This window comes from Talaromyces rugulosus, chromosome VI (assembly GCF_013368755.1).
Source record: "Talaromyces rugulosus chromosome VI, complete sequence".
NCBI lineage: Eukaryota > Fungi > Ascomycota > Eurotiomycetes > Eurotiales > Trichocomaceae > Talaromyces > Talaromyces rugulosus.
Window position 1 is genome coordinate 675,800 of NC_049566.1, and position 22,636 is coordinate 698,435.

The window sequence follows — 22,636 nt, forward strand, 5'->3', positions numbered from 1 at the left end:
CAAATATAGATGGTGGGGACTTAGACCCTCTACGATCGACATATATGTGCATCCTGAATGCACTTAACAAGTACAACATTACTTAAGGAGTCGCCGACGAACCGGAGACTGCCGTTAAGGGTTCCACCGTACTTTCGTAGGCGCTAGTATTGCTTGTTTTTGTATTGCATGTTTTTTTTTTTGATACGGGCCAACAACGGTGCCAAAAGTAAAACCGGATTGGCTACCATATTTCCAGTTGCCACTATAGTGACTATACTGACGGGTCTGGCTATATTATTGGACTGTAGAAACAAAGCAGCTCGCTTCCATTACGCTAGCTTCACCAACCTGGGAGGGGTAGTGAGGGGTTTACATAAACCAAGTCGGACGTCGATAACTTATTTCACTCATTACAAACTTCTCCGTAGATAATAAGGTAGTCCAACTAAAATAAACGTTTAAAACTAATTGTCATCATGGCAGCGCAGTCAGGGAACGAAGCAACGAAGAACTTTGACGAAAAGAAGGACAAAGTCAACCCAGAAGCCCAATCACTCCTCGAATCATACAGCAACATCAAACCAGACGAAGTCCTCCAACATGTTGTCACTCTCCGCGATGAAGCATTCTCCGTCTACCATTACTCCTGCATTGGCCAGATGCGATTTCTATCCTTCAATCTCTCAAAAATGCCTTTTTACTCACGCATCCTCAACTTACTCAAATCCTCTCCCGATGCCGGATTTTTAGATGCCGGGTGTTGCTTTGGTCAGGAGATTCGATATCTTGCCAACCAAGGAATCCCGCACTCGCAATTGTATGGATGCGATTTAGAGCAGGTCTTTATTGATCTTGGGTATCGCTTATTTCTGGATGGTGAAGGGAAACTAGGAGCGAAGTTTTTTGTCGGCGATCTGGCCCAGCCCGAAGAAACAACGTACGAGAAGGGAGCATTAGCGCAAGGATTGAAAAATAAATTACAAGCCATTTTTGCATCGTCTCTTTTCCACATGTGGGACTATGAGGAACAGGTCCTTGTTGCAAAGAGAATGGTGGCTATGTGTGAGGATAAGGCAGGCGTGATGATTACAGGTCGACAGCTAGGAAGCCATCTAGGCGGACGTTATCCGATGACTGGGATGCGAAAGGATGGGGAGAAGTACCGGAATTATCGGCATAACGAACAGACCATTAGAGGCTTCTGGCTTGATGTGGGCGAAGCCACCGGCACTCAATGGACGGTCGACGCAGGCACTTATTGGGGAGAAGAGATGGAACAAACTAGGAATGCACCATGGGCAGAACCAGAAATGTGCATGATCTGGTGGTCTGCAACTCGAAAGTAAACCCGAAATTCAACTCTAATATTTTGTACATAAAATATCAATTGATATACAGACATCGCTCCAAGTGCTCCCATGACAGATAAACAGTCTCAATAAGGTCGTGACATGAAATATTATTAATAAATTCGTCGAAGTTGACTTCCACCAAACTCCGGGTATCCCAGTTATTCGCTGCTGAAATGTAACTCAGTCTTTACTTGGATAACCCCATTTAAAGGTACATCACCATTGCCAGCACTAGAAAAGGATCTTGAAAAGTTCTTGGTTGCTGAGGTCACAGTCCCGGATTGGGTTTCGGGGAATTCACTGAGATGTAAGTATTCGCTTCCTTGACTTCTCGCCGGTTCACCTGTGCGATAGAAACCGTAGCCTTGCTTGGTCAGGCGTTGCGTGCCGGGACTCATTGTAGTCTTAGGACTATCGCCGTTGATTAGGCGGCGTATAATGGAAAAGATTGGCACGATACAGGCACAGATAATGGCCAGGTGGAGCTCAACCACATTAAGGATCTCAAATGCAACGGTACCGTAGGTAGGATCCGTGGTGGTTTCGGTGTCGACTTCCAGCACGATCAGGCGTGCAATACCGCATCCGACAGCTCTGTAGTTTTATGAGACATGATTAGCACTATATGTCTAAGATGAAGAGAGAGAAAGAAAGGAATCCCTCGAGCTTACATAAAACCAAATCCGAACAGTGCCACAAGCCCAAGCTTCGTCTGAGCTGTTAAGCGCAATCCAGCGACCACGAATATTGGTAAAATTAGAATTGCAACATCCGAAACAGTAGAGAGAATAAGGGGGATGGCGACAGTATGGGTAGCACTCGAACATTTCCCGGTAATATGTAACGTTGGGTTCAATCGTTCCCAGTAGTAGGGTACAGGAGAGCACTGTAAAATGAAGAAGAGAGTTGAACCGAGTGCCCAAGCAACAGCATAGATCAAATTAGCCCACCAGCAAATGGCGAGCCATTTCTGACTGGTATAGAATAGGCGCCGGTAATAGAAGAGAAGACCAAGTTTGATGGAAATCAAACAGGGTCCGTTGAAAACCGAAGTCAACCATATGCCCTATTGAAAAGGTAGACTGTCAATTAACTGTGACAAATTGCAGAATGTATCGCTTACAGTGAAGATAGACTGCAGATTGCTCAATGTTTTGTCCCCGGCCGCAATAGCAGTGGCTTCTACTCTCCAGATGTGCTGCCCGAACCCGTTTCTTGCTGCGAGCAAGGTGGACAATGTGACAACATCTGCAGAAATCTGCGAATTGTGTCCTTCCAATTAGCTATTTTCAAGATCAATGACTTCTTGCACAGTGGCTTTCCATACCAATGCCGCGATCAAGCAATAGTCTTCCCCCATTGCTTTTCGATGTGTCCGCAATTGCGACCATATTCTCATCGGCACCGAAATATTACCCAACACAAAAAACGTGATGCAAACGCCGTAAATGGCGGGCTGAAGTGTCTCGTCCCATGCCGCCAGTTGCGCCGGCGTTAACGTAGGCATGTTTCCTCCGCACCCAGTATCCTGCTAATTCGAATACCCTGTGGTGTTCTTGTAAAGACAAATTCGACGAAGGCAGGCGACACCTTCAAAGTTCACGGTTAAGATCAGGGTCCGAATAGACGATGACCTGAAGGATGAGGTTAAGAAGGGGCTAAAATTCATCTGCGACAGTCCACATCTGTGGCGTGTTCGTGTTTCGTATTCAGTGCGAAGTACGGAGTAATTTACATTGTAAATTAATTAACTGGACGCTAGAACGCCAGAGGCTGCTGAAGGTCGAAGTTGCTGGTGCATGTAAGCAAAAGCGTGAATGCCCATAGGGTGACATGCCCGCCCCCAGTATGTACTATATCGAAGAGGGCGCAAAGGTGGTGGTGCAAGAATTCGGCCACATCGCCAATCTTCTCTCTATCTGGAATAGCTAATAAGCGCTAAAAGGTTACATTCGGCCCCCACTGCTCACACGCTACGGTCGGATAAACAGCCTATAACTGGGTTGTTAGGTGGTATCAAGCTTTAGCCACTAGCTTCGGTCTTAATAAAGCAACTTATATACTTGAGTGAACGGAGTATTTCTTTTGATCCATAACACCCGGCTACTTTTAGGCTCGGTACGCAGCCTAAATATACATGTGACGTGGCATCTATGTAATATCTCTTCAAAGCTACGTACAGTCGGCTCTACCTACAATTGAGTATCTTTCCAGTATATTTAGATCTGACTAATATATTTGATTTTTCGCTTTGAAAGCAGAGGTATGAAAAGCCCCCAAATCCACGAACTGGTGTTACCTGTGCACAGACTGCCTATCAGAGCTTTACGATTCAAGCGGAGCGAAGATCCGCATTCGTTCACCAGTACGATGTGTGACCTGCAGATCTACATAATACTAAATATTACACACAGAACTAGTCAATATTGCATAGGTATAACAAGGGAATTTAAGAACATGCTATTTTTTGACTTCAATGCGTGTCCAATAATAATGATTGTTAGTAGGTAGCTGGTGGACTTGAAGCCATTTAGACGTACGTACTTCATTTCGATCGACAGTCGGTGAACGGTTACCAGTGTAACAATACTACTAAATTACCAAGCTAGACCAATCAAAGGCACATAGCATACCCAAAACGACTGCTACTTACTCGTGTAGTTATTATTGACGAAGAAAGACTGCACTTGTATTGGTTATAATACGTAGTATAAAGACAAGGCTAGTGCCAAATTGCGACCCTACATATGTATCCCCTGCATTCTTCAACGCACAAAATAATATACCCAGTCATTATTGTGATATAATCTGCAAGGATTTCGCATCCTTACACGGCCCCTCTCATGGCACCCGCAGCAGTGGAACTTCACGTTAAAAACACCCAAGGGAACGGTTTGCTGGATCCTCAGGATCTTATAGGGATTCTAGAAAACGCGGCACTCTTTAAAGATGGAGTCGGAAAAGAACCAGGCCTTTGGCTATACAAGCCGGAGACAGATGGAACGCTTCCTGTGCGATGGACATACAAAGAGCTGTTATTAGAGGCAAAGAGGAAAGCCAGCATCTTGTTGCATTATCTGAAAGCTCAGTTCCCCGCAGACCTTTTAGCGGTGAAGCGGAAAGTCGTTCTTTTGCATTTCGATAATCATATCGATAGTATTGCCTGGTTTTGGGCAGTTGTATCTGCTGGTTTATTGCCTGCAATTTCTCCTCCACTGTCGGCTAATGCTGCCCAACAAGAGCAGCATATCCAGCACTTAACGACCTTGTTGGAGACGCCAGTGGTGTTGAGTACTGATCGCCTAATCAAACGCTACCCGGAACTCGGAAGCCAGCCGTTCACGGTTACCATCGAGCAGTTACTCTCACAGTCTAGCAATGTCTTTAATGATGAGCTTGATAATGGGAAATATGGATCACAGCCTCCTCGTGGAGAGGAGCCTGCTGTTTTGATGTTGACATCAGGGTCCACCGGAAATGCCAAAGCTGTGGAGTTGACTGTTCCGCAGCTAGTCGCATCCTTGCGTGGTAAATCCAAGGCCCTTAATGTTTCGGAAAATGCGAGCTTCCTTAATTGGATTGGGCTGGACCATGTGGCTAACCTGGTTGAGATCCACCTCTTGGCTATGTACAACAAAGTAGACCAAGTTCAATTGCGGGCTCACGATGTTATATCAGAACCCGTCCTATTTTTGAAAGTGATCCATAACCATCGCATCACGAATACGTTTGCTCCGAACTTCTTCCTTGCCTTGCTCACTAAACGGCTAGCGATCTTGGAATCTGAGGCATCGAGTATCACGGGTCTCGATCTCTCGTGCCTGAAGACCGTCGTCTCCGGAGGCGAAGCGAATTTAGTCGAGACTGGCAAAGCGCTATGTGCCACTTTGGAAAAGCTCGGTGTTACAAAGTTCGCTCTGTACGTTGCATATGGATTGACAGAATCTAGTGCAGGACTCTCCTACGGCCTCTTTGATGCTAAATATGAGGATGGCGAAGACCATGAGTTTGCATCGATTGGAAAGCCCACTATAGCAGCAAAAGTGCGTGTCTTTGGGGACGGAAAGGAAACAGGGCCCTATGTGCTCGGAGAGCTTCAGTTGTCCGGCGATGCCATATTTAAAAATTACTATCGCGACCTAGAAGCAACTAAAAAATCGTTCACGCCTGACGGCTGGTTCATGACTGGGGACCGCGGATACATTGACCGTACTGGAGCCCTTAATATTGCTGGCCGAAGCAAAGAGATTCTTATCATCAACGGCGTTAACCGTGCACCTCAGGATATTGAAGCTGCATTGGAGACGGCTAACCTCGCCGGTGTTGTCTCATCATATTTCGCAGCTTTCTCGCACCGACCCAAGGGAAGCGATACCGAAGGATATTGCGTTGTCTATAGTCCCCAAGTCACATTCGAGGTCCCAAAAAGACGCGACGAGATTGCCGAATCGATTGCACGAGCTGCCGCTGTCATACCTGGCATGCGTCCAGAATGGCTCATTCCCCTGCCGCTCTCGCGGTTGGAAAAATCCTCGCTAGGAAAGCTGTCACGAACGCGGTTGAAGAAGCAATTCGATCAAGGGGTCTTCGACGATGTCCGGATTCGCTCAAGGATCCCAATACAGACATACGTGCATGCTAGCTACGTCGCCCCATCGAATGACACTGAAAAGAAAGTGGTCGAAGCGCTGGGCGACATGCTGGAGATGCCGGCGAACTTGATCTCTGTTGATCGAACGATTTTCGAATTAGGAGTTACCTCGCTTACATTATTCCGGTTCGAGCATCTGCTCCGCAAACACATCTCTCTCGATGTCGGGGTATCAATAATCACTTTCCTGAACAGTCCGGTAATCCGCAATATTGCAACAGCGATCGACAATGCCAATTCCCACGAATACAACCCCGTGGCTCAGCTGCAAGCGCGAGGAAGCAAACTGCCTCTTTGGCTCGTTCATCCTGCATCCGGAAACGTTCTTGCTTTTTTACCTTTGGCCCGTACTATCGTTGATCGTCCGCTATATGCTCTCACGGCGCGTGGACTGGGCAACAATGAGAAACTGTTTGACAGCATCCCCGAAATGGCTGACACCTACTTTCAACATGTTAAGCGCACCCAGCCAAAGGGGCCTTATGCCCTGACGGGGTATTCGCTGGGCACAACCGTCGCGTTCGAGCTAGCGAAAAGACTTGAGGCCAATGGAGACGAAGTAGCCTTTTGCGCTGCGTTGGATTCTCCGCCTCACATAATCCCACTAGTAGGGCCACTTGACTGGACGGCTGCTGCTATTCGAGTCACCTATTTCCTCGAACTGATTGCGCAAGATGACATCCCCAAATACGAAGTGGAATTCAAAGGCCTCTCTCAAGTCGAAGTGATTAACCGACTCCTAGAAGTCTCCTTCCCCGAACAGCTTGCCAAACTCAAGCTCACAACAGCGCAATTGATGGCTATCGTGCATGTAACGGACAATTTTGGCAAGATGGGTAAAGTATACCAGCCCGAGGGAACCGTGCGCAAAATGGACGCCTTCTACTGTATCCCGCTCAAATCCGTCTGTCTAAACAAGGATAAGTGGGTTTCAGAGCATCTGGGTGCGTGGCAGGACTTCTCTCGTGAACCGATCGAGGTGATTGAATGCGAAGGAGACCACGCCGATATGCTGAATGCGCAATATGTGGAGGGCTTCGAACAACGCTTATCGAAAGTGCTTGCCGCACGTGGAATCTAATTTACAGTACACGTTCCAGTAGGAAGAGGAATATATATTGTTTTCAGCCTAAAAGTGCTCCGTAATTGTCGGGACAAGGGTGGGCAGGTTTTCAAATGTTGTGTTTATAGCACTTTTATTGTTTTGAGATAAGGCCAATAATGTAGCACCTGTTTTTTATTAACTCCTAGTTATTTCATAGATATCGAATGTTTTCTAGTCATTTAGTCAAATTCCTCTCCCTCGTGGTATACGAAGGCTTATCTGCCTTGGGGTCTAGCTTCTAGATGAGCAAGAACACGAGAACACGAGCTGAAGGGAAGGTTCACACGTGGTAACTTAATAACTATTGGCCAAATGCCAGCTAGGATTAAACGCCACCAACGTTGGACTAGGGGTACGATTCTATTGGCTTGATTCGGATGTTGTTTGATACATCAACGAGACACTACAAAACATAAGTAACACCGTATATAGCCTACTGCTGTCCATATTTTCTACATATCCATGATTAGTGGGATAAATTCAGACCCGGTATCAAGTAATTACGTGCGTTATTTACTAGATTGCTAGGCAATTTTAGTACAAAAGGAAAATTGTCCCGCTCCCGCTATTATATTAGTGGATTTAGTGCTGCTGGGTTCTTTTGTACTCCCGCTCTAACCGAACTCACCCTCATTAGCTTCTTTAGAGACACGTAACTAGCAATCAACAGTCCGTTAAAATGAGAGCAACATCCATGGGCGTTTTCGTGCTCCTCCCTTTTTCGGCTTAGTCTCAATTTGAAATCCTCCTAACCTTTCGACCACGAGCTTCTCCCGCCCTGTCTTAACACAGAGGTCCCCTGGGCACAGCTGGTGAAACCATTTCTATACCAGATCGTACTCGCCCCTTGCGTCGAAAATGAGAGGCGTCGTGGCTCTCTTGAGCTTTATGGAGGTTGGACTGGGCTGGGCTGGTCACGCCGGTGGCAATACTCTACCACCGGAATTGCAGGTTCTAGGTGCTCCACGGCAGACCCTTCATGTGAAGTTTCCGACAAGTTCGCCGCCGTACGTAGTCAATGTGCGACCTGGAGGGTTCCTTGAAACAGCCGGTACGCTAATTTCCCTTTTTCAATTCAAAACAAGCACTCATTTGCGTGATAGACACCGCGGATGCGCCAGAAGCGGATGTAAAACCATTATCGCACGGTCAGGGGCACGGCCAGGGACACGACCAGGACCTGTTCGTTTTCATGATGGTTGACCCCGACATCAACACTACTTCTCCTACCTATGTTGGTTTGCACACGATGGTTGCCAATCTAGCTGCCCATAATACGGATGCGCTCACCACCACAGTCGCCACTTTCATCGCCCCCGAACCTCCCGTAGGTGAAACCCACAACTACACACTTTTGGCATTCCACCAACCTCCACATTTCTCAATTCCTCCAAAATATGCTCCGTACGTTGCTACTACACCGACTAGCCCGCTCAATCGTATCAATTTTCCTCTTCAACAGTTTATCGCCGATACGAACCTGGGACCAGTGGTAGCTGCGAATTGGTTCAAAACAGGTGATCTGGATTGAAATTTCTCCTCTTTTCCTGCTGTCTTCGGGTCTATAGTGCTTGGATAGCTTCAAGGGATTAGAGCCAAGTCAATCAGTTTGATCACTCTCTATTATCATGGAGCCAGACGCGATTCCTGGCCACAGCATGCATGCGCATCAACATTTAGTGGTTCCAGACCATGTAGAGCAGAAAATGGATAACAGTTAAACATTATCACACTAGAATAATATTATCAAAACTCAGGGCTGTTTATAATTAACCAAAGACTATTGTATAACAGTTCTCATAGATATTATTAATTTGGGTTCTTAACTGATACCCTAGAATAATGATAGTTGGTTATTAGAGTAAATAATACTAATTGATTATTGATCAATAGTTTAAAACCACTGCTATCTCTTAGAGCATATCCATCACACATCAATTGATAGATCAAACACATACTAGACAATATGGAAATCACTACTACCATTCATTGACCAAGGGTCAATCAAAATATTAAAATCTCTTATCCCAGCCATATCCAAATTAAACCACTAGAGTATATGATAACAAGACCTTGTTCCCAAAATTTGAACTCTAAAAGACAACATTTGAACGCGGGTCATTAAAATACATAAGATCACCTACAGACAATTCAATATCCTCTTCCCACTCTACATAGCTTCTTTTAGTCTGGAGCCTGCAGTACTCACAATAGCACTTTTCTATCCACACAAAAAGCACGGCACCACAACCACGGCAGCCGAAATGATGGCTACATATTTCGAATTAGATTCTGTCAGACTAAATGGGCACTTAGAAGTACGACAAAATCAGTTCTTAGGGTTACGGTGGCATATTTATACTAACCTTGAACGGGTTAGACCCAAATGCGGCAGCGGGTAAGGCAGTCAACAAGGCAGTCAACGTCACTGCTGGACAACTCTGTTCCCCGCGCGCATGTGTCACCGTCCGTTTACATACCGTTGCACGTTACGACCATTCGCCTGTGTTTACATACAGGGAGTCCCAGGAACATCGCGGCCTAAAACAGCTTTCGGGAAGCATTTTCACTCATCAGGGATCAGCTGTGATGACGGATGCCTCGATTAGCTGCTGACGGACCCTCCTCGAAGGTTCAAAATGGACCAGTCCGTTCAGCGCCTGTTGAACGACAAGCTTTACGATAAGCGAAAACAAGGTGCTCTAGAGTATGTACCTATTTCTTTTTACCAGGTATATTGAGATAAAATACTTACGCGAGAGAAAATCACTGCGATAGGCTCGAAAAGATCGTACGCGACGCTACAATACGAGGCGAACATGACAGGATCCAGAAGATCGTCGACCAACTTTGTCACGATTATGCTTATGCGGTGCACCAACCCCATGCACGAAATGGAGGACTCATCGGGCTTGCCGCGGCTTCGATTGCTCTGGGATCGGTGAGTCGGGCAATAGCTCAAATGTCGAAGATCTTACAAAGCTCATTTGTTCTCAGGAAGGAGTAGCTCCGTATCTCCAGGAAATCGTTCCTCCGGTTCTGGCTTGCTTTACCGATCAGGATGCTCGAGTCAGGTACTATGCCTGTGAGAGTATGTACAATATTGCCAAGGTCGCCAAGGGGGAGATATTGCCGTTCTTCAATGACATCTTCGATGCGCTATGCAAGGTCCGTTCGCCCACTTATTGGAACATGTTGCTGTTTCACGCTGACATGCTCTAGCTTGCATCTGATTCTGAACTGTCTGTCAAAAACGGTGCAGAACTCCTCGATCGTCTCGTCAAAGATATTGTCGCTGAATCGGCTTCTTCGTACGTTTCCGTCTTGCAACTAGAGGAAAAGGATTTATTGGATTCTGGAAAGACGCCAGAAGATGAGATTTCCATAGAGCTTCCGACGGCATTCTCGCTTCAAAAGTTCATCCCACTATTGCAAGAACGCATACACGTCCTCAACCCCTTCACTCGAACGTTTCTTGTATCGTGGTTGACTTTGCTCGACACTATACCTGATCTTGAGCTAGTATGCCATCTGCCAGCGTTTCTCGGAGGCTTGATCAAATTCCTAGGAGACCCTAACAAGGACGTGAATGTTGCGACCCAAGGCCTCCTTGAGCGGTTTCTATCAGAAATCAAGAGAATCGCACGCATTAAGAAAGGTATCGCAGAGAGTAGAAAGAGCAAGGATGAAAACACCGCGGTTGCTGCTAGCGAAAACGCGAGTATTGCTACCGGTAACAGCGAAGAAGTCAAAGGAAGCGACAATGCTGTGGCAGATTCAGTTTCTGGTGATTCTGAAGATGATGAAAATAGCATTGCTCTCGATGGAGATTGGGTACCGGGACAAGATGCCTACGTAGATTATCCGAAGATACTGGGGATATTAGTAGGCTTTGTAGATACTACCTACGGTAAGTATTTCCACAACAGCATGGGAATTTTTGACTAATAGTACTCAGAGGAGGAGATGCAACTAATTGCCTTGCGGTGGATCGATAACTTCTTCGAAATCAGCCCCGGAGATATTCTGCAATTTGTTCCAGCTCTTTTGATACAGGTTCTTCCAGCGATAGCGAGCGGCTCTGACCAAGTACGTCAGGCAGCAACGAGAGTCAACACATCTCTCATGGAATATATTGTCTCTCTTTCAGAAGACATTCCTGAAACGAGTCAGCCAGTTGCATCGAAGTCAGGCCCAAGTGCCGCCAAGGAGGAGGAAGACAGAAGAGCATCGACGCAGAGCATAAGACCGCCACTCGAACATTCCTTCAGCTCTGGCCCATCTTCTAATCCTCCGTCTGACTTGGACTATGCAGCCGCTGTTAGTTCTTTGACTTTACAGTTTCTGAACGAGAATGAAGGCACTAGAGTCGCCGCCCTTTCATGGCTGATCATGCTCCATCGCAAAGCACCTCGCAAGGTTCTAGCTTTCAACGATGGCACTTTTCCGGCTTTGCTGAAAACGTTGTCGGATCCCGCGGAGGTTGTCGTTACCAAGGATCTTCAACTTCTTTCTCAAATTTCTCGAAATAGCGAGGACGGCTATTTCACGTCCTTCATGGTTAACCTTCTTCAGCTCTTCTCCACAGATAGAAAGCTGCTAGAAGTCCGCGGAAATCTAATAATCCGCCAACTTTGCATGAACCTCAGTCCTGAGCGTATTTATCGAACCTTGGCAGACTGCCTTGAAAAGGAAGAAGTGAGTATACTGCGAAATAAAAACCGGGTGACGTTTCTAATGTAATGCAGGACATTGAGTTTGCCAGTATAATGGTGCAAAATCTTAATAATAATTTGATAACAGCACCGGAGCTTGCCGACCTCAGGAAAAGACTGCGAAGCTTGGACTCCAGAGTATGTTTTTTAATATAAAATATAGTCAAATATGCTGATTCAATTTCTAGGAAGGACAAGTCTTGTTCGTTGCGCTCTTCCGATCATGGTGCCACAATGCAGTGTCGACATTCTCTCTTTGCCTACTTGCGCAAGCTTATGAACAGGCCTATAATTTGCTACAGATCTTGTAAGTACACCCGTTCAGTGTGAGATACACTAGCTAACGATTTCGCAACTAGCGCGGAACTTGAAATGACGGTAAACATGTTGATTCAAATCGACAAGCTAGTACAGTTGCTGGAGTCTCCAGTTTTTACATGTCAGTCCTCGTTTAGTGGGATTCGGCTATTATGTGCTTACTTGCCCTTGCAGATCTTCGACTTCAGCTCCTAGAGCCCGAGAGATATCCGTTCTTGTATAAATGTTTGTACGGTGTACTCATGCTTCTACCGCAGAGCTCAGCATTTGCTGCTTTGAAAAATCGTCTCAACAGCGTGAGCAATATTGGCCTGCTACACAGCCCGCGCCCGTACGTATACTCGTGGAAATCCTTTACTTGTTGAGTAGCTAACGAAGTCATTGCTGTACAGATCAGCCTCTACTAGTGGAAACTCCTACGATCGCCCTGGAGGTAGCCGCTTGAAGAGTCGTGAGGAATCCATCCGGTGGGTGGAGCTTCTCGACAAATTCAAGAATGTCCAAGAAAAATCCAAACGCTCGCAACGCAATTTACAGCGTCAATTTGAGCGTGATTTGGGAGGAAATGGCTTGAAACAACCTTTAATGGCGGGCGCAGTTAATGCAGCATCGGCAATAGACCAGCAGGGAGGAAGGGATAAGACACTTCCTGACGTCCCCAGGGGCGGTTTTGGTAATACAGGGCTGGGTATATCTGGCCGTGGATCAGATGGCGGCGCATCACGAGACGGCCGATCGACCCCAACATCTGGAAACAAGGGCAAATCTGGCCTGGGCAACCTTGGTCGGTTAGGAATCGGAGGAAGAAAGAAGAACTAGTTGAACAACGATGAGTGAGTTCTTCGATCTGGCTTTACTATTAACAGGAGTCTCGTCTGCCGGAACCTAGTCGGATTATCATGGCAAAGCTGCTCACCATCGGCATGGCCATTTTCTTTTTTCTTTCTTTCTCGATTTTCAAATATCGTCCAATACTTTTCATATTTTCACCCGCTTTGAGACATAATCACACTTTTGTATCTATATCAGTATCTTTGATGGGTAACCGGCTCTCAATTACAGCAAAGGTTTTCCTTTGGCTTTGATCCCTTACTATTTTCTAGTTCAATCAAACAGAGGATAAAAAATTGAGATTTTAATCTGACCGAGTATTAAGGACTAGGGTTATCTCAATTGCCAACTTTACTCCATACATACATCAGTTGATAACTTGACGGTATCCGGCATTTTTTACCCAGGTGTCTAGATTAAGTGGCGTGAGGCATCAATAAAGCACGTTGAGATAATGTCATCAGCAGATTGTTCTAATTTTAGGCTCACTAAATTCCTCAATGGGTGTTTCGACTTATAAGGCAAGTGAAGTAGTCGAGGTTGTCTTGGAGGTTGAAAAGAGTATAGCAGCTTGGATGTCTGTCTCGTATCGTATCGATGATACGGCCGTAGTTGATATAGTGTTACCGCTAGTTCGTTTGCGGCAAAGGATGTGCAGCAACTATCTTATCATCACGTGATCCCATTTCCAGCTGAGGATGAACGCGACGAGGTCGATTCGATGTCCTCGACACTGTCGCCGCTGGGCTGAGACACCGTTGGCCATCTCCCACCCAGTTTAACCAGCGCCAATACAGATATGACTTGATACGGGCTTCAGTAATGCTCTCTGTCCGAATCTCGAGCCTTCCGTCATCTCCGATCACCGCAGCCCGCCAGCCGAGCCTGCGGTCATCTCGCGTTGACGAAGATGTCTGCTCGAAACCAAGCTCGCCGTAATCATCCGCCGGTATTATGCGATGAGAGAGATGCCAATAAATACGTTTCGCGCATCATTCCTTTGGTGCTTTTGGGGATCATCGGCTACACAAGCTATGCTGTGACGAAACCGCTATGTAGTAAGCAATAGCCACCGATCTAGAGATGATCTTCTTTCTAACCCCGAACACATTTTAGTTGACTATCTGATCAATCCTAAATCGCATTATGAGCGGAAACCTCGTTTAGGCGCCGGCGTGGCTATTATCGTGGTCTTTTATATGTTGTTGTTCCCTGTCATTGCTACGTATCTACGACTATACTATGTTGTTATATTTACACCGGACTTCCTCCCGCGGGGGGCTTCATGGAATGGGTCTGCATCGGAATACGGACCCAGGCCTTCGAGAAGACGTCGAAAAGGTTCAAGATCGCGGGGAGGTGGACACGGGAATCGAGAAAAAAGAATACCATCGACGACCGAGGCCGTGGATATCGAGAATCAGGCAGGCGGAGTCGCGTTCCCGCTTACAGACTTTGCCCAAGAAAGTTTCTGGACGAAGGATGCTTTCATCTGTCAGGACGATGGGCGACCGGCATACTGCTCTAAGTGTTGCCAGTTCAAGACTGATCGGTCGCATCATAATAGAGATGTTGACCGCTGTGTACGAAAGTTAGATCATTTCTGTCCTTGGTACTTATCCCTCCCTTCTTAATATAGTGAGGGAGATTATGGCTGATTTTTTTTTTTAGGGTTGGTGGAGTTGTTTCGGAGAGCTCTTACAAGTTCTTTCTCCAGTTCATATTCTACACCGCATTATTCACCTGCTTTACTCTGATCGTGTCTGCCATCTTTGTTTCCGAGATTCATTCAGATGTAAGTTTATGTTGGCCTTCTGCGTTCATCTTCTTTTAATAACGTGTGGATTTAGACTGGTAGTGTCAACCCTCACTGGGCCGTAGCCCTAGGCTTGTAAGCATTACTCGGTCAACAGAACTATTAGTCCGATTATTATATTAACATTCATTCAGGTCCGCGTTGTTCTTTCTCTTTTCCGGAGGAATGAGCGGCACGTCTCTTCAGCTAGCATCAATCAACGTGACCACAATCGAGAATATCAACCGATATACTAAAATCTGGAATCTGGCCATATATATTCCACCGCATCAACTGCAACGCATTTTTGGACCTGATAATACCGATAAAAGCCAATGGGCCCAAACTTTCCGCACCGTCACATATCCACTTCAACCCATCGACCCTTCCTCAGCACAGGCCAACAATCCTCCTACAAAACCAAGCATAAACGAGGCCGCCAAAAATTCGCGCACTTTTGCAATCTTGACTACTCAACCGGGGGAAAACCCTTTTGACTTGGGTGATCCTACCAATAATCTGCAGCAGGCCATGGGATATACTTTGTTGGATTGGTTACTGCCTTTGAAAGTTTCCCCGTGTGTAGACCATAGCAGCCAGGAGAGCGCCTATCCAATGGGCCCGGTTGTCGAAAGACTTAAACGAGATGCAGGTCTTTCTATTACCATGGAAGATGGGGAAAGGACTCATCGAAAACGTCGTCATCGAAAATGGAAGAAGGAACGGACCGATAAAGAAAGTGAAAATTCCAGTTCTGTTGCAGAAGGAAACGAAGAGAGGTAGTCTTATTTAATAATAGCCTGAGGCTCAGTCGGCCATACAAAGGAATAATGTTTATACCTCTCTCCGTACATAATAAAATATAATACTCTTTCAATGTTGTCAACTGCTAATTTGGCAATAGCCGAAACCCTGGAAGCTTCTTTAATTACATGTGGCAATAAGCAATACGTGTGGGGTACACAAAGAATAAGGTTCTCTTTAAGCTTATTTTTACGTCATTTCTTCGAAATATCATTGTGTGTTTCTCAGTATAACACCCGGCGCTCGTATAACTGGGTATCGATTTGACAATTGGAAAGTTGGGGATAGTGGTAGATAATCGCCATGTGGGAGCTAGGGCGCTGCAAAGTAGCGTCACGCACCAGGACGCCTGGTTACGTCGTATGGGGCGGGAATTGCCCCTCTTTGGGGCAGTCTGGGTTACCATTCAACAGTGAACATCCCTGCCAGTCGACTAACCATTGAGAAAAAGCAAAAAATGTCGTCATTTACCCTCCAGGGCAGCGCTTATATTACCGGCGCCGGGTCAGGTAATGCAACTTACTTCCGACGTGAATAATGAAGATAAGGACATCTAATAAATAGCTTTAGGTATCGGCCGGGCCGTGGCACATGCTTTCGTTAAGAACGGAGTCTCGCAAATCGCCCTTGGGGACATCAACGAGCAAACTGCACAGGAAACAGCCGACCAGTTAAAATCCATCAACAAAGATGTCAATGCGATAGCCATCCAAGTAGATGTTGCCAATGAAGACTCGGTTAAAGCTTCCATTGAGACCGCTACTGCTGCCTTTGGCCGAATTGATTTTGCGGTCAACAATGCTGGTATAAATGGTCCATTGGGCCTTGCTTCGGATGTGTCTTTTGAAGATTGGAAGAAAACGATTGATATCAACTTGAGTGGAGTCTGGTTGTGTCAGAGAGCCGAAATCACGCAGATGCTGCTTCAGGAGTATCCCCCCTGTTTTCTTTTTCTTTTTACATATTCACCTTGTTATTTTATTTATGGGTTTGACGTGACTTATACGATTTACTAGGCCTGTTTCGACTCGTCAATATCGTGGAGCGATTGTGAACGTCTCATCGATGTTGGGAATAAACGGTATTTGGAGTGAGACTCCACCGACAGCCTATTCAGCTTGTAAGCACGGCATCGTGGGCTTGACAAAAACGGTAGGCTTCCCTTTTATTTTATTTTTATTTTTGCCCTCCTAGTTATACTCATAAACAAAACCTAGGACGCCAACACGGTTGCCTCCAAAGGCATTCGTATCAACGCTATCTGCCCAGGCTTTGTTAGTACGCCCATTCTCAAGCTTGCCTTGGATATGGGCTACATGGATGAACAGATTGCGGCAACGCCGATGAAGAGGGTTGCAACTCCCGAGGAAGTTGCTGATGGTATCGTCTTTCTGGTTTCCCCGGCTAGTAGCTTTATGACTGGTTCCGCTCTCGTAATGGATGGGTGAGTTTGCGTTTGGAACTATTGATGTTTCTTGCTGATATAGTATTTCTTTTATTAGGGGGTACACGGCCCATTGATAATATTTGAGGAATATCTCAAGATAAGACTATTGTGTTGTTGATACTTGAATAGGTTCTCTGACGGTATCAATTGAACCTTGCCCTAACCCTAACTATAACCAACCTGTAGCTTTTATATCAACCCATGCAAACTGTACCTACTGAATCAATATTGTGCTTTTATCCAAAATCCACTTGAGTGCGCTCATATAATTGCTTCAATTGATGCTCTAACGGCTGGAACAAAAAAAAGCACTATCATATCCTCTAGGTCTAAAGGCACAGGGGCGCCAATGTGAGTTGACAATTTGTTTGCTTTCCATTGCTCCTGCTGCTAATACCCATGCTCACGATTAGTGTTCCTAGTACTTGCAGACTGGAAAAGGCGGAAGATGAAGCCCGTGTGCACAAATGTGTACGTAAGTGTTGATGCAGCAGAGGATACGGCAAATAAGAATAGGACATACATACCATTCAAGTACTCGAACTACTCTGCGCCCGATCAAGATCCTCTAGCTAGCTACGGTACTGAAAATGTTCAGAAGCTGCAAGAAATAGCTTTACAGGATGACTCGGATAGTGTCTTTCAAAGGCTTCAAAATGGTGGGTGGCTTTTGTCAGGGACTAGATTTCAGAGTCATTACTAAACACCCAAGCTCTGTACTTGAATTAATAGCGTATATATGATTTCTGTTTAATACTTTCATTTCTTAGAACAAAAATTTTGCCTGGCTCCCACTATTTCATGAAAATGATGTGCTGCTTGGAAATACATATTAGCCATTACCAAGATGAAGACTATTCTGATCCACCATCCCTTTCCTTGTCCAGTAGATCAAACACCTTCTTCACTGCATTCGTTACAACATGCTCAGTGTGCATTCCAGCCGGAGGATCGGCGTTGAACCCTGGGACGTTTCGTGGCGGCATTCCTTTCATGACTTCTAGCACTGTGCCGCCACCATACTGCGCTGATGTAGTCAGATTCACCATTTCGTCGGCCATCTCGCCAGGCGTCATTGAAATCTCATCGGTGATTCCGTGCATCTTCATGAATTCTGGCCTGTCGGTAAAAAGCCGCGATTTCACTGGCCTGTTCGCTTTTTCAGTCGCGTTCTTTTTTTTTTTTTTTTTTTTTTCTTGGAGATGACATACCCAGGAGCAAGTGAAACAACCTTTATGCCGTATTTCTCATCCAACAAAGTCAAACTCCTCGTGAACCCAGAGACTGCGTGCTTGGAGGCAACGTATATTGGACCCGACAAGTCATAAACCTGACCAGCAACGGAGCCGACGATTACCACGACGCCTTTCTTACGGTTTGGGAGAAGCTCTTGGATTGCCATGCGGGTTAATTTAATCGGATGCGCGGTATTTATCGCTAATTCTCGGTAGAAATCCGATTCGGGGTCCTCCCAAAAATTGGAGAAGCTCTAAAATGGGATCAGCCGGCTAAATGGTAGTTTTTTTTTTCTTTTCCTTGGAAAAAAAAGAAGAAAGGAAACCTCGTTTTCTGCTTACCGGTTCGAATACTCCCGCACCAGCGACATAGCTGACGTTCATGACTTAGGACGCTGACAAAAATGGCTTTAGACTTTGCAGGGCTTACAGGTCAGGGCTCTTTCCAAATTCTTGATGAGCTCGATTTATCAAAGCTTTCAGGTCGTCCCAATTAATGACATCTGTCTTTTGGTACAGTGCTTTCGTGGGTTCGTCCTTTACAGACTGTAACCAAGACTTCGACTCCTCAACAAGCCGGACGTCTCCAATGATGACGTGACAGCCCTGTGCATGAATGCGTCGGGCATATTCAAGATTGATTCCTAAATTTCATTTAGCTGATTTATTCAGCATGTTTCGTTAGGGTGATCGATTGATGTCTTACCCGATCCGCCTCCAGTCACAACAGCGACTTTGTTCGTGAGTGAGAATTCACCTACTTTACCTGTCATTTTATACAATATAAGGAGATCGATTTGGATTAGATTATATGGGGTAATATGTGAACTTCTGTATAGTGCAGGGGGCTTTATATACACGCGGGGAAGTGCGGGGGTTGCAGATCAACTAAGATAGTAGGGCCTATTAGAAAGTTGTTCCTATCAATTGATCTGCATGTATATGTACGTAATAGAATTAACTGTGGCCAATCATTACAGACAGAACATTTAAAGTTTTGGGGTCTGATTATTCTATGATAATGTTAGCAGCTTGATACATAGTATCAAGGATATCAAAACTAAGTAAAGACTGAAAACTATATATTCCAAGATTCTTTAACTAGCTACAAACAAAAGAAACAAGAAATTAATTTCTTCTGAATTTTATACTGAAGAACGCTAATTAAAATGCAATATTTCGATTACTTTTACATACGCTGGTTAGAAATGAAGAGATGGAGCTTTAAGAAAACACAGTATCAGGAATTGTCCCACGCACGTCTAAAATCTCAGGGTCATTATTTATTCACAGAGTCAATGAATTCTGTAATGATCCTGATATTGTACTGCTGCAAGAAAGATTTGGAAAAAAAGACGGAATATAACCAGTCAAGTTGGTCTACAACACTTATTCAGCAACAGTGATCCTCGTAGTTTCAATGAATGGTGAACGCAAATGCATCTTGACAATCGATTTTCGTATGACTAGCTCAACTAAAAAACATAGATACTCTACATTGTTCTGTTCCTTCGTATTGGGCACCCAAAGAAATGCAGGAATAACTTATGAACCCACTGTCTTGCGGATTCTCGGTTCGACAGGGAACACCTGCTCCTCCACATTCACATTTTCGTACACATTATTCCAACGTGGGCGCAGTGGTTCGGGAGTTTCCCACGCATATTCGGGGTCACGAAGCCAGAGTCTCAATAAATGGCGTCTGTAAAACATCATAATCAGCGAGAGCCACGTAAACTGAATGACAAGCGTGTCCTCGTCACAACGCTCAGCCCCTACAGAGTGAATACTTACTCCTTTCCTTTCTCATCACGGAAACCATTTCTAGCGTGCAAAATTGATAAATTGTTTATATATTGAACATCGCCTTTTTGAAAGTTTAAAGTAGCACTGTGCTTCTCTGCGAGGAAATGCAGGGCATCCAATGCCTCAGCTTGTGCCTCTGTTATGGGTGGAATATTCTTCGAGCGAGGCTGCGCAAGGAAACCTGTGAAATATCGACGAGCATATTGGATTAGGACGCGCTCTGGCGCCGAGTCTGTTGCCGGTTGATGATAGAGGATAGGTCTCTTCGTGTACGGTTTTTGGGGGTCGTTGAACCTAAAATATAATAGTTAGCACTAGACATCGTTCGACGTCTATTTCCCACAATTTCAAGTCTCATGTAAATAATCTTGTATATGAGGAATAACACTTACCCGTCAACGGGCCAATTTTGAGAGAGTATGAATCAAATCCGGTCTCTCCCTGGCCAATACATTATACACGAACCAGCTACTAGCAATCTTGCTCTCTCCTCCCTCCGCAGCAGGCTGAAGACAAATAAGGGAGATTATGTCACCTGCATCGGTGTGGAAGACCTGTTTATCCGCGGTATTGGACGGAGCGCCAATCTGTCCTTCTTTAGCGGTGGTGGTGAGGTCTTTAATATGAGAAAGAACTAAAGAGGTCCCATTGGAAAAGCGGGTATCTTGTTGACGACCGTGCTCAACCGTCTTTCTTTATCTATGGAAGTCTATAGCGAAATCCTGAGTTTTCCCTCGTTTTTATATGAGTCAATAAATCGGCAACCCCGCCAACAATCTCCTCTTGATGAAGCTATTGTCGCGGCCAGGGCCATGGTCCACTCCGTCTGTCACTTCCCGGGATTACTCCGCGCGTATCAATATATTCACGATATTATTCAGAGCTAAAACTCCATGCGTCCACACATGGCTGCATGCTAGGCACGATCACAAGTGGCTTTAAACCTTGATACGCATAACCACTCTTATTTTGATGAGGTAATGAGATTTATTTTCATGCAGAAAATTTCGATGCTGACGTTAAATGTGGAGTTGAAAAAGAATAAGAAAATGGTCATCGCGGGTTCAAATGGCGTGATTTACAGGGGGTAAACTCTATAACTAATCTCGCAGCAGGACTTTTTGCTTTCTATACTACTCTGTATATGGAAGGATACCAATTGATATCAGAGCAATTTATTTGTTTTTGTTTCCCGGTGAGATAATTCAAGACTCCATCAGAACGCTTGGATCGGTTCAGCGCCATCCCACATACTAACTAGAATCCGCCTCTCGCCTTTCCATGGCTTGCGACCATGAGACACCTGGAAGTTGTCGACCAGCAAAATATCGCCTTCGTCGAGGCTCAGGTTGATTTCTAGCTTATCAATAATCTCCTCGAGTTTTTCTAGGTGTTCGTGAGGAATGGGTGTTCCATCACCATATTCACATGGTAAGTCTAGGAGACGGTCTTTTGTCAGACAATGCAGAAAAAAGAAGAAATCACATCTTCTGGAGCAATACTGCGACTCACAGGTCATACCGTCACGTCCAATATAGGGGGGATCTAGAGCTCCGATATCACGGGTGATGCCAAATCGCCCAACCAATCCATTGAACCATACTGGGTGACCACTTGCAGGTGCCCGTCGAATTCCTATTGCTGTGTGAACCAACGATATAGATGAACCGACTATGAAAAGAAGGAGCATACCTGGGATATGCTGTGTGATCTCAATGCTATCGTCCTCTGTCCAGTGGAAGTCATCAGTCAACTTCCGTACTTGCTTCTCCACCTTCGCCTTCTTGGTAGCTTGATCATCAGTAGGGAGAAATTCCTGTCCGAAGCTGAATTCACCGGCCCAGTTGAACTCGTTCCCTGTGCCTTCTTTGCCCGGTGCACGGAAGAGCATTTTCATTGCCAGTCCTCTTTTTTGGATTTCCTGCACAAGTTCAGGGATGGAATTTTCGAGCTTCTCGTACACTAATGCACTATGCGCGATGGGCGTTTCGCCTCCTGTCCAACAAATCAGGATAAATTGACAATTTCAGAGTGTACTATGACATACCCTCAAGAGCTTTCTTCTCACAATAAAAGTGGATGTTGGCAGGAAATCTTGTATATCTCGAATACTATAATATGCAATATGTAAGGACTCTTTTCCTGAAGATATTACTGGCCTCCTCACCTCATTATGCTGGTAAAAGCGACGGTCTTGAGGACCTTCATTGGCTGTCCAAATATTTTCTGCAACGATATTTCTCTTTCCAGCAAGTCCAATCTGAATAAATGGCCTGGATCCACGAGCTGTCTCTAATGCGTTGATAACTTTTGCATAAGAGTCGGCGGATGGGTGTCCGATTCCTTTGAGCACAACAGCTCCATGCTTCTGGAGAAGTTCGGAAAAACGGCCTGATTCGGACAGTGCCTTGACTGCCTTCACTGAAGCTTCAAGAGAAGGAGTGTGTGGTTTCCCTTCCTCAATCTTTACTTGAAGACCATAGGGAAAAGAATTACTGTGCACAACTTGTGCTCCGGGGACATTAAAATGCTCGAATTGCACGGCCATCTCAAATGACTGACTCGACTGCAGATTTCTGCTGTCGCCTGTGAAGT

At 45.4% G+C, this 22,636-nt stretch overlaps 8 protein-coding genes across 8 annotated transcripts; 5 read left to right on the forward strand and 3 right to left on the reverse strand.

Annotated features, from left to right (window-relative positions):
• Nucleotides 1-458: 458 nt before the first annotated feature.
• On the forward strand, nt 459-1,328 carry TRUGW13939_10588 (uncharacterized protein; the record flags this gene model as incomplete). The annotated part of the gene is made up of 1 exon (XM_035493699.1): nt 459-1,328. One exon carries the CDS (start codon nt 459-461, stop codon nt 1,326-1,328), a length of 870 nt encoding a protein of 289 aa, XP_035349592.1.
• Nucleotides 1,329-1,492: 164 nt separating this feature from the next.
• Nucleotides 1,493-2,841, reverse strand: TRUGW13939_10589 (uncharacterized protein; the record flags this gene model as incomplete). The annotated part of the gene is made up of 4 exons (XM_035493700.1): nt 1,493-1,928; nt 2,006-2,400; nt 2,458-2,592; nt 2,662-2,841. 4 exons carry the CDS (start codon nt 2,839-2,841, stop codon nt 1,493-1,495), a joined length of 1,146 nt encoding a protein of 381 aa, XP_035349593.1.
• A 1,336-nt stretch (nt 2,842-4,177) lies between these two features.
• Nucleotides 4,178-7,066, forward strand: TRUGW13939_10590 (uncharacterized protein; the record flags this gene model as incomplete). The annotated part of the gene is made up of 1 exon (XM_035493701.1): nt 4,178-7,066. One exon carries the CDS (start codon nt 4,178-4,180, stop codon nt 7,064-7,066), a length of 2,889 nt encoding a protein of 962 aa, XP_035349594.1.
• Nucleotides 7,067-7,948: 882 nt separating this feature from the next.
• TRUGW13939_10591 (uncharacterized protein) lies at nt 7,949-8,621 on the forward strand (the record flags this gene model as incomplete). The annotated part of the gene is made up of 2 exons (XM_035493702.1): nt 7,949-8,141; nt 8,194-8,621. 2 exons carry the CDS (start codon nt 7,949-7,951, stop codon nt 8,619-8,621), a joined length of 621 nt encoding a protein of 206 aa, XP_035349595.1.
• A 1,108-nt stretch (nt 8,622-9,729) lies between these two features.
• TRUGW13939_10592 (uncharacterized protein) lies at nt 9,730-15,532 on the forward strand (the record flags this gene model as incomplete). Its single annotated transcript, XM_035493703.1, has 14 exons — nt 9,730-9,797; nt 9,869-10,031; nt 10,088-10,258; nt 10,313-11,000; nt 11,049-11,788; nt 11,839-11,943; nt 11,994-12,112; nt 12,165-12,244; nt 12,298-12,454; nt 12,516-12,907; nt 14,014-14,566; nt 14,626-14,749; nt 14,805-14,845; nt 14,905-15,532. 14 exons carry the CDS (start codon nt 9,730-9,732, stop codon nt 15,530-15,532), a joined length of 4,029 nt encoding a protein of 1,342 aa, XP_035349596.1.
• Nucleotides 15,533-16,010: 478 nt separating this feature from the next.
• TRUGW13939_10593 (uncharacterized protein) lies at nt 16,011-17,001 on the forward strand (the record flags this gene model as incomplete). Its single annotated transcript, XM_035493704.1, has 4 exons — nt 16,011-16,062; nt 16,124-16,484; nt 16,570-16,705; nt 16,771-17,001. 4 exons carry the CDS (start codon nt 16,011-16,013, stop codon nt 16,999-17,001), a joined length of 780 nt encoding a protein of 259 aa, XP_035349597.1.
• Nucleotides 17,002-17,854: 853 nt separating this feature from the next.
• Nucleotides 17,855-19,008, reverse strand: TRUGW13939_10594 (uncharacterized protein; the record flags this gene model as incomplete). The annotated part of the gene is made up of 5 exons (XM_035493705.1): nt 17,855-18,149; nt 18,212-18,489; nt 18,578-18,608; nt 18,666-18,879; nt 18,942-19,008. 5 exons carry the CDS (start codon nt 19,006-19,008, stop codon nt 17,855-17,857), a joined length of 885 nt encoding a protein of 294 aa, XP_035349598.1.
• A 784-nt stretch (nt 19,009-19,792) lies between these two features.
• TRUGW13939_10595 (uncharacterized protein) lies at nt 19,793-22,589 on the reverse strand (the record flags this gene model as incomplete). Its single annotated transcript, XM_035493706.1, has 8 exons — nt 19,793-19,937; nt 20,030-20,335; nt 20,507-20,657; nt 21,296-21,478; nt 21,554-21,676; nt 21,734-22,036; nt 22,089-22,152; nt 22,209-22,589. Coding segments are annotated over 8 exons (1,656 nt in total), but the record flags the coding sequence as incomplete, so codon positions are not given.
• Between the last annotated feature and the right edge of the window lie 47 nt (nt 22,590-22,636).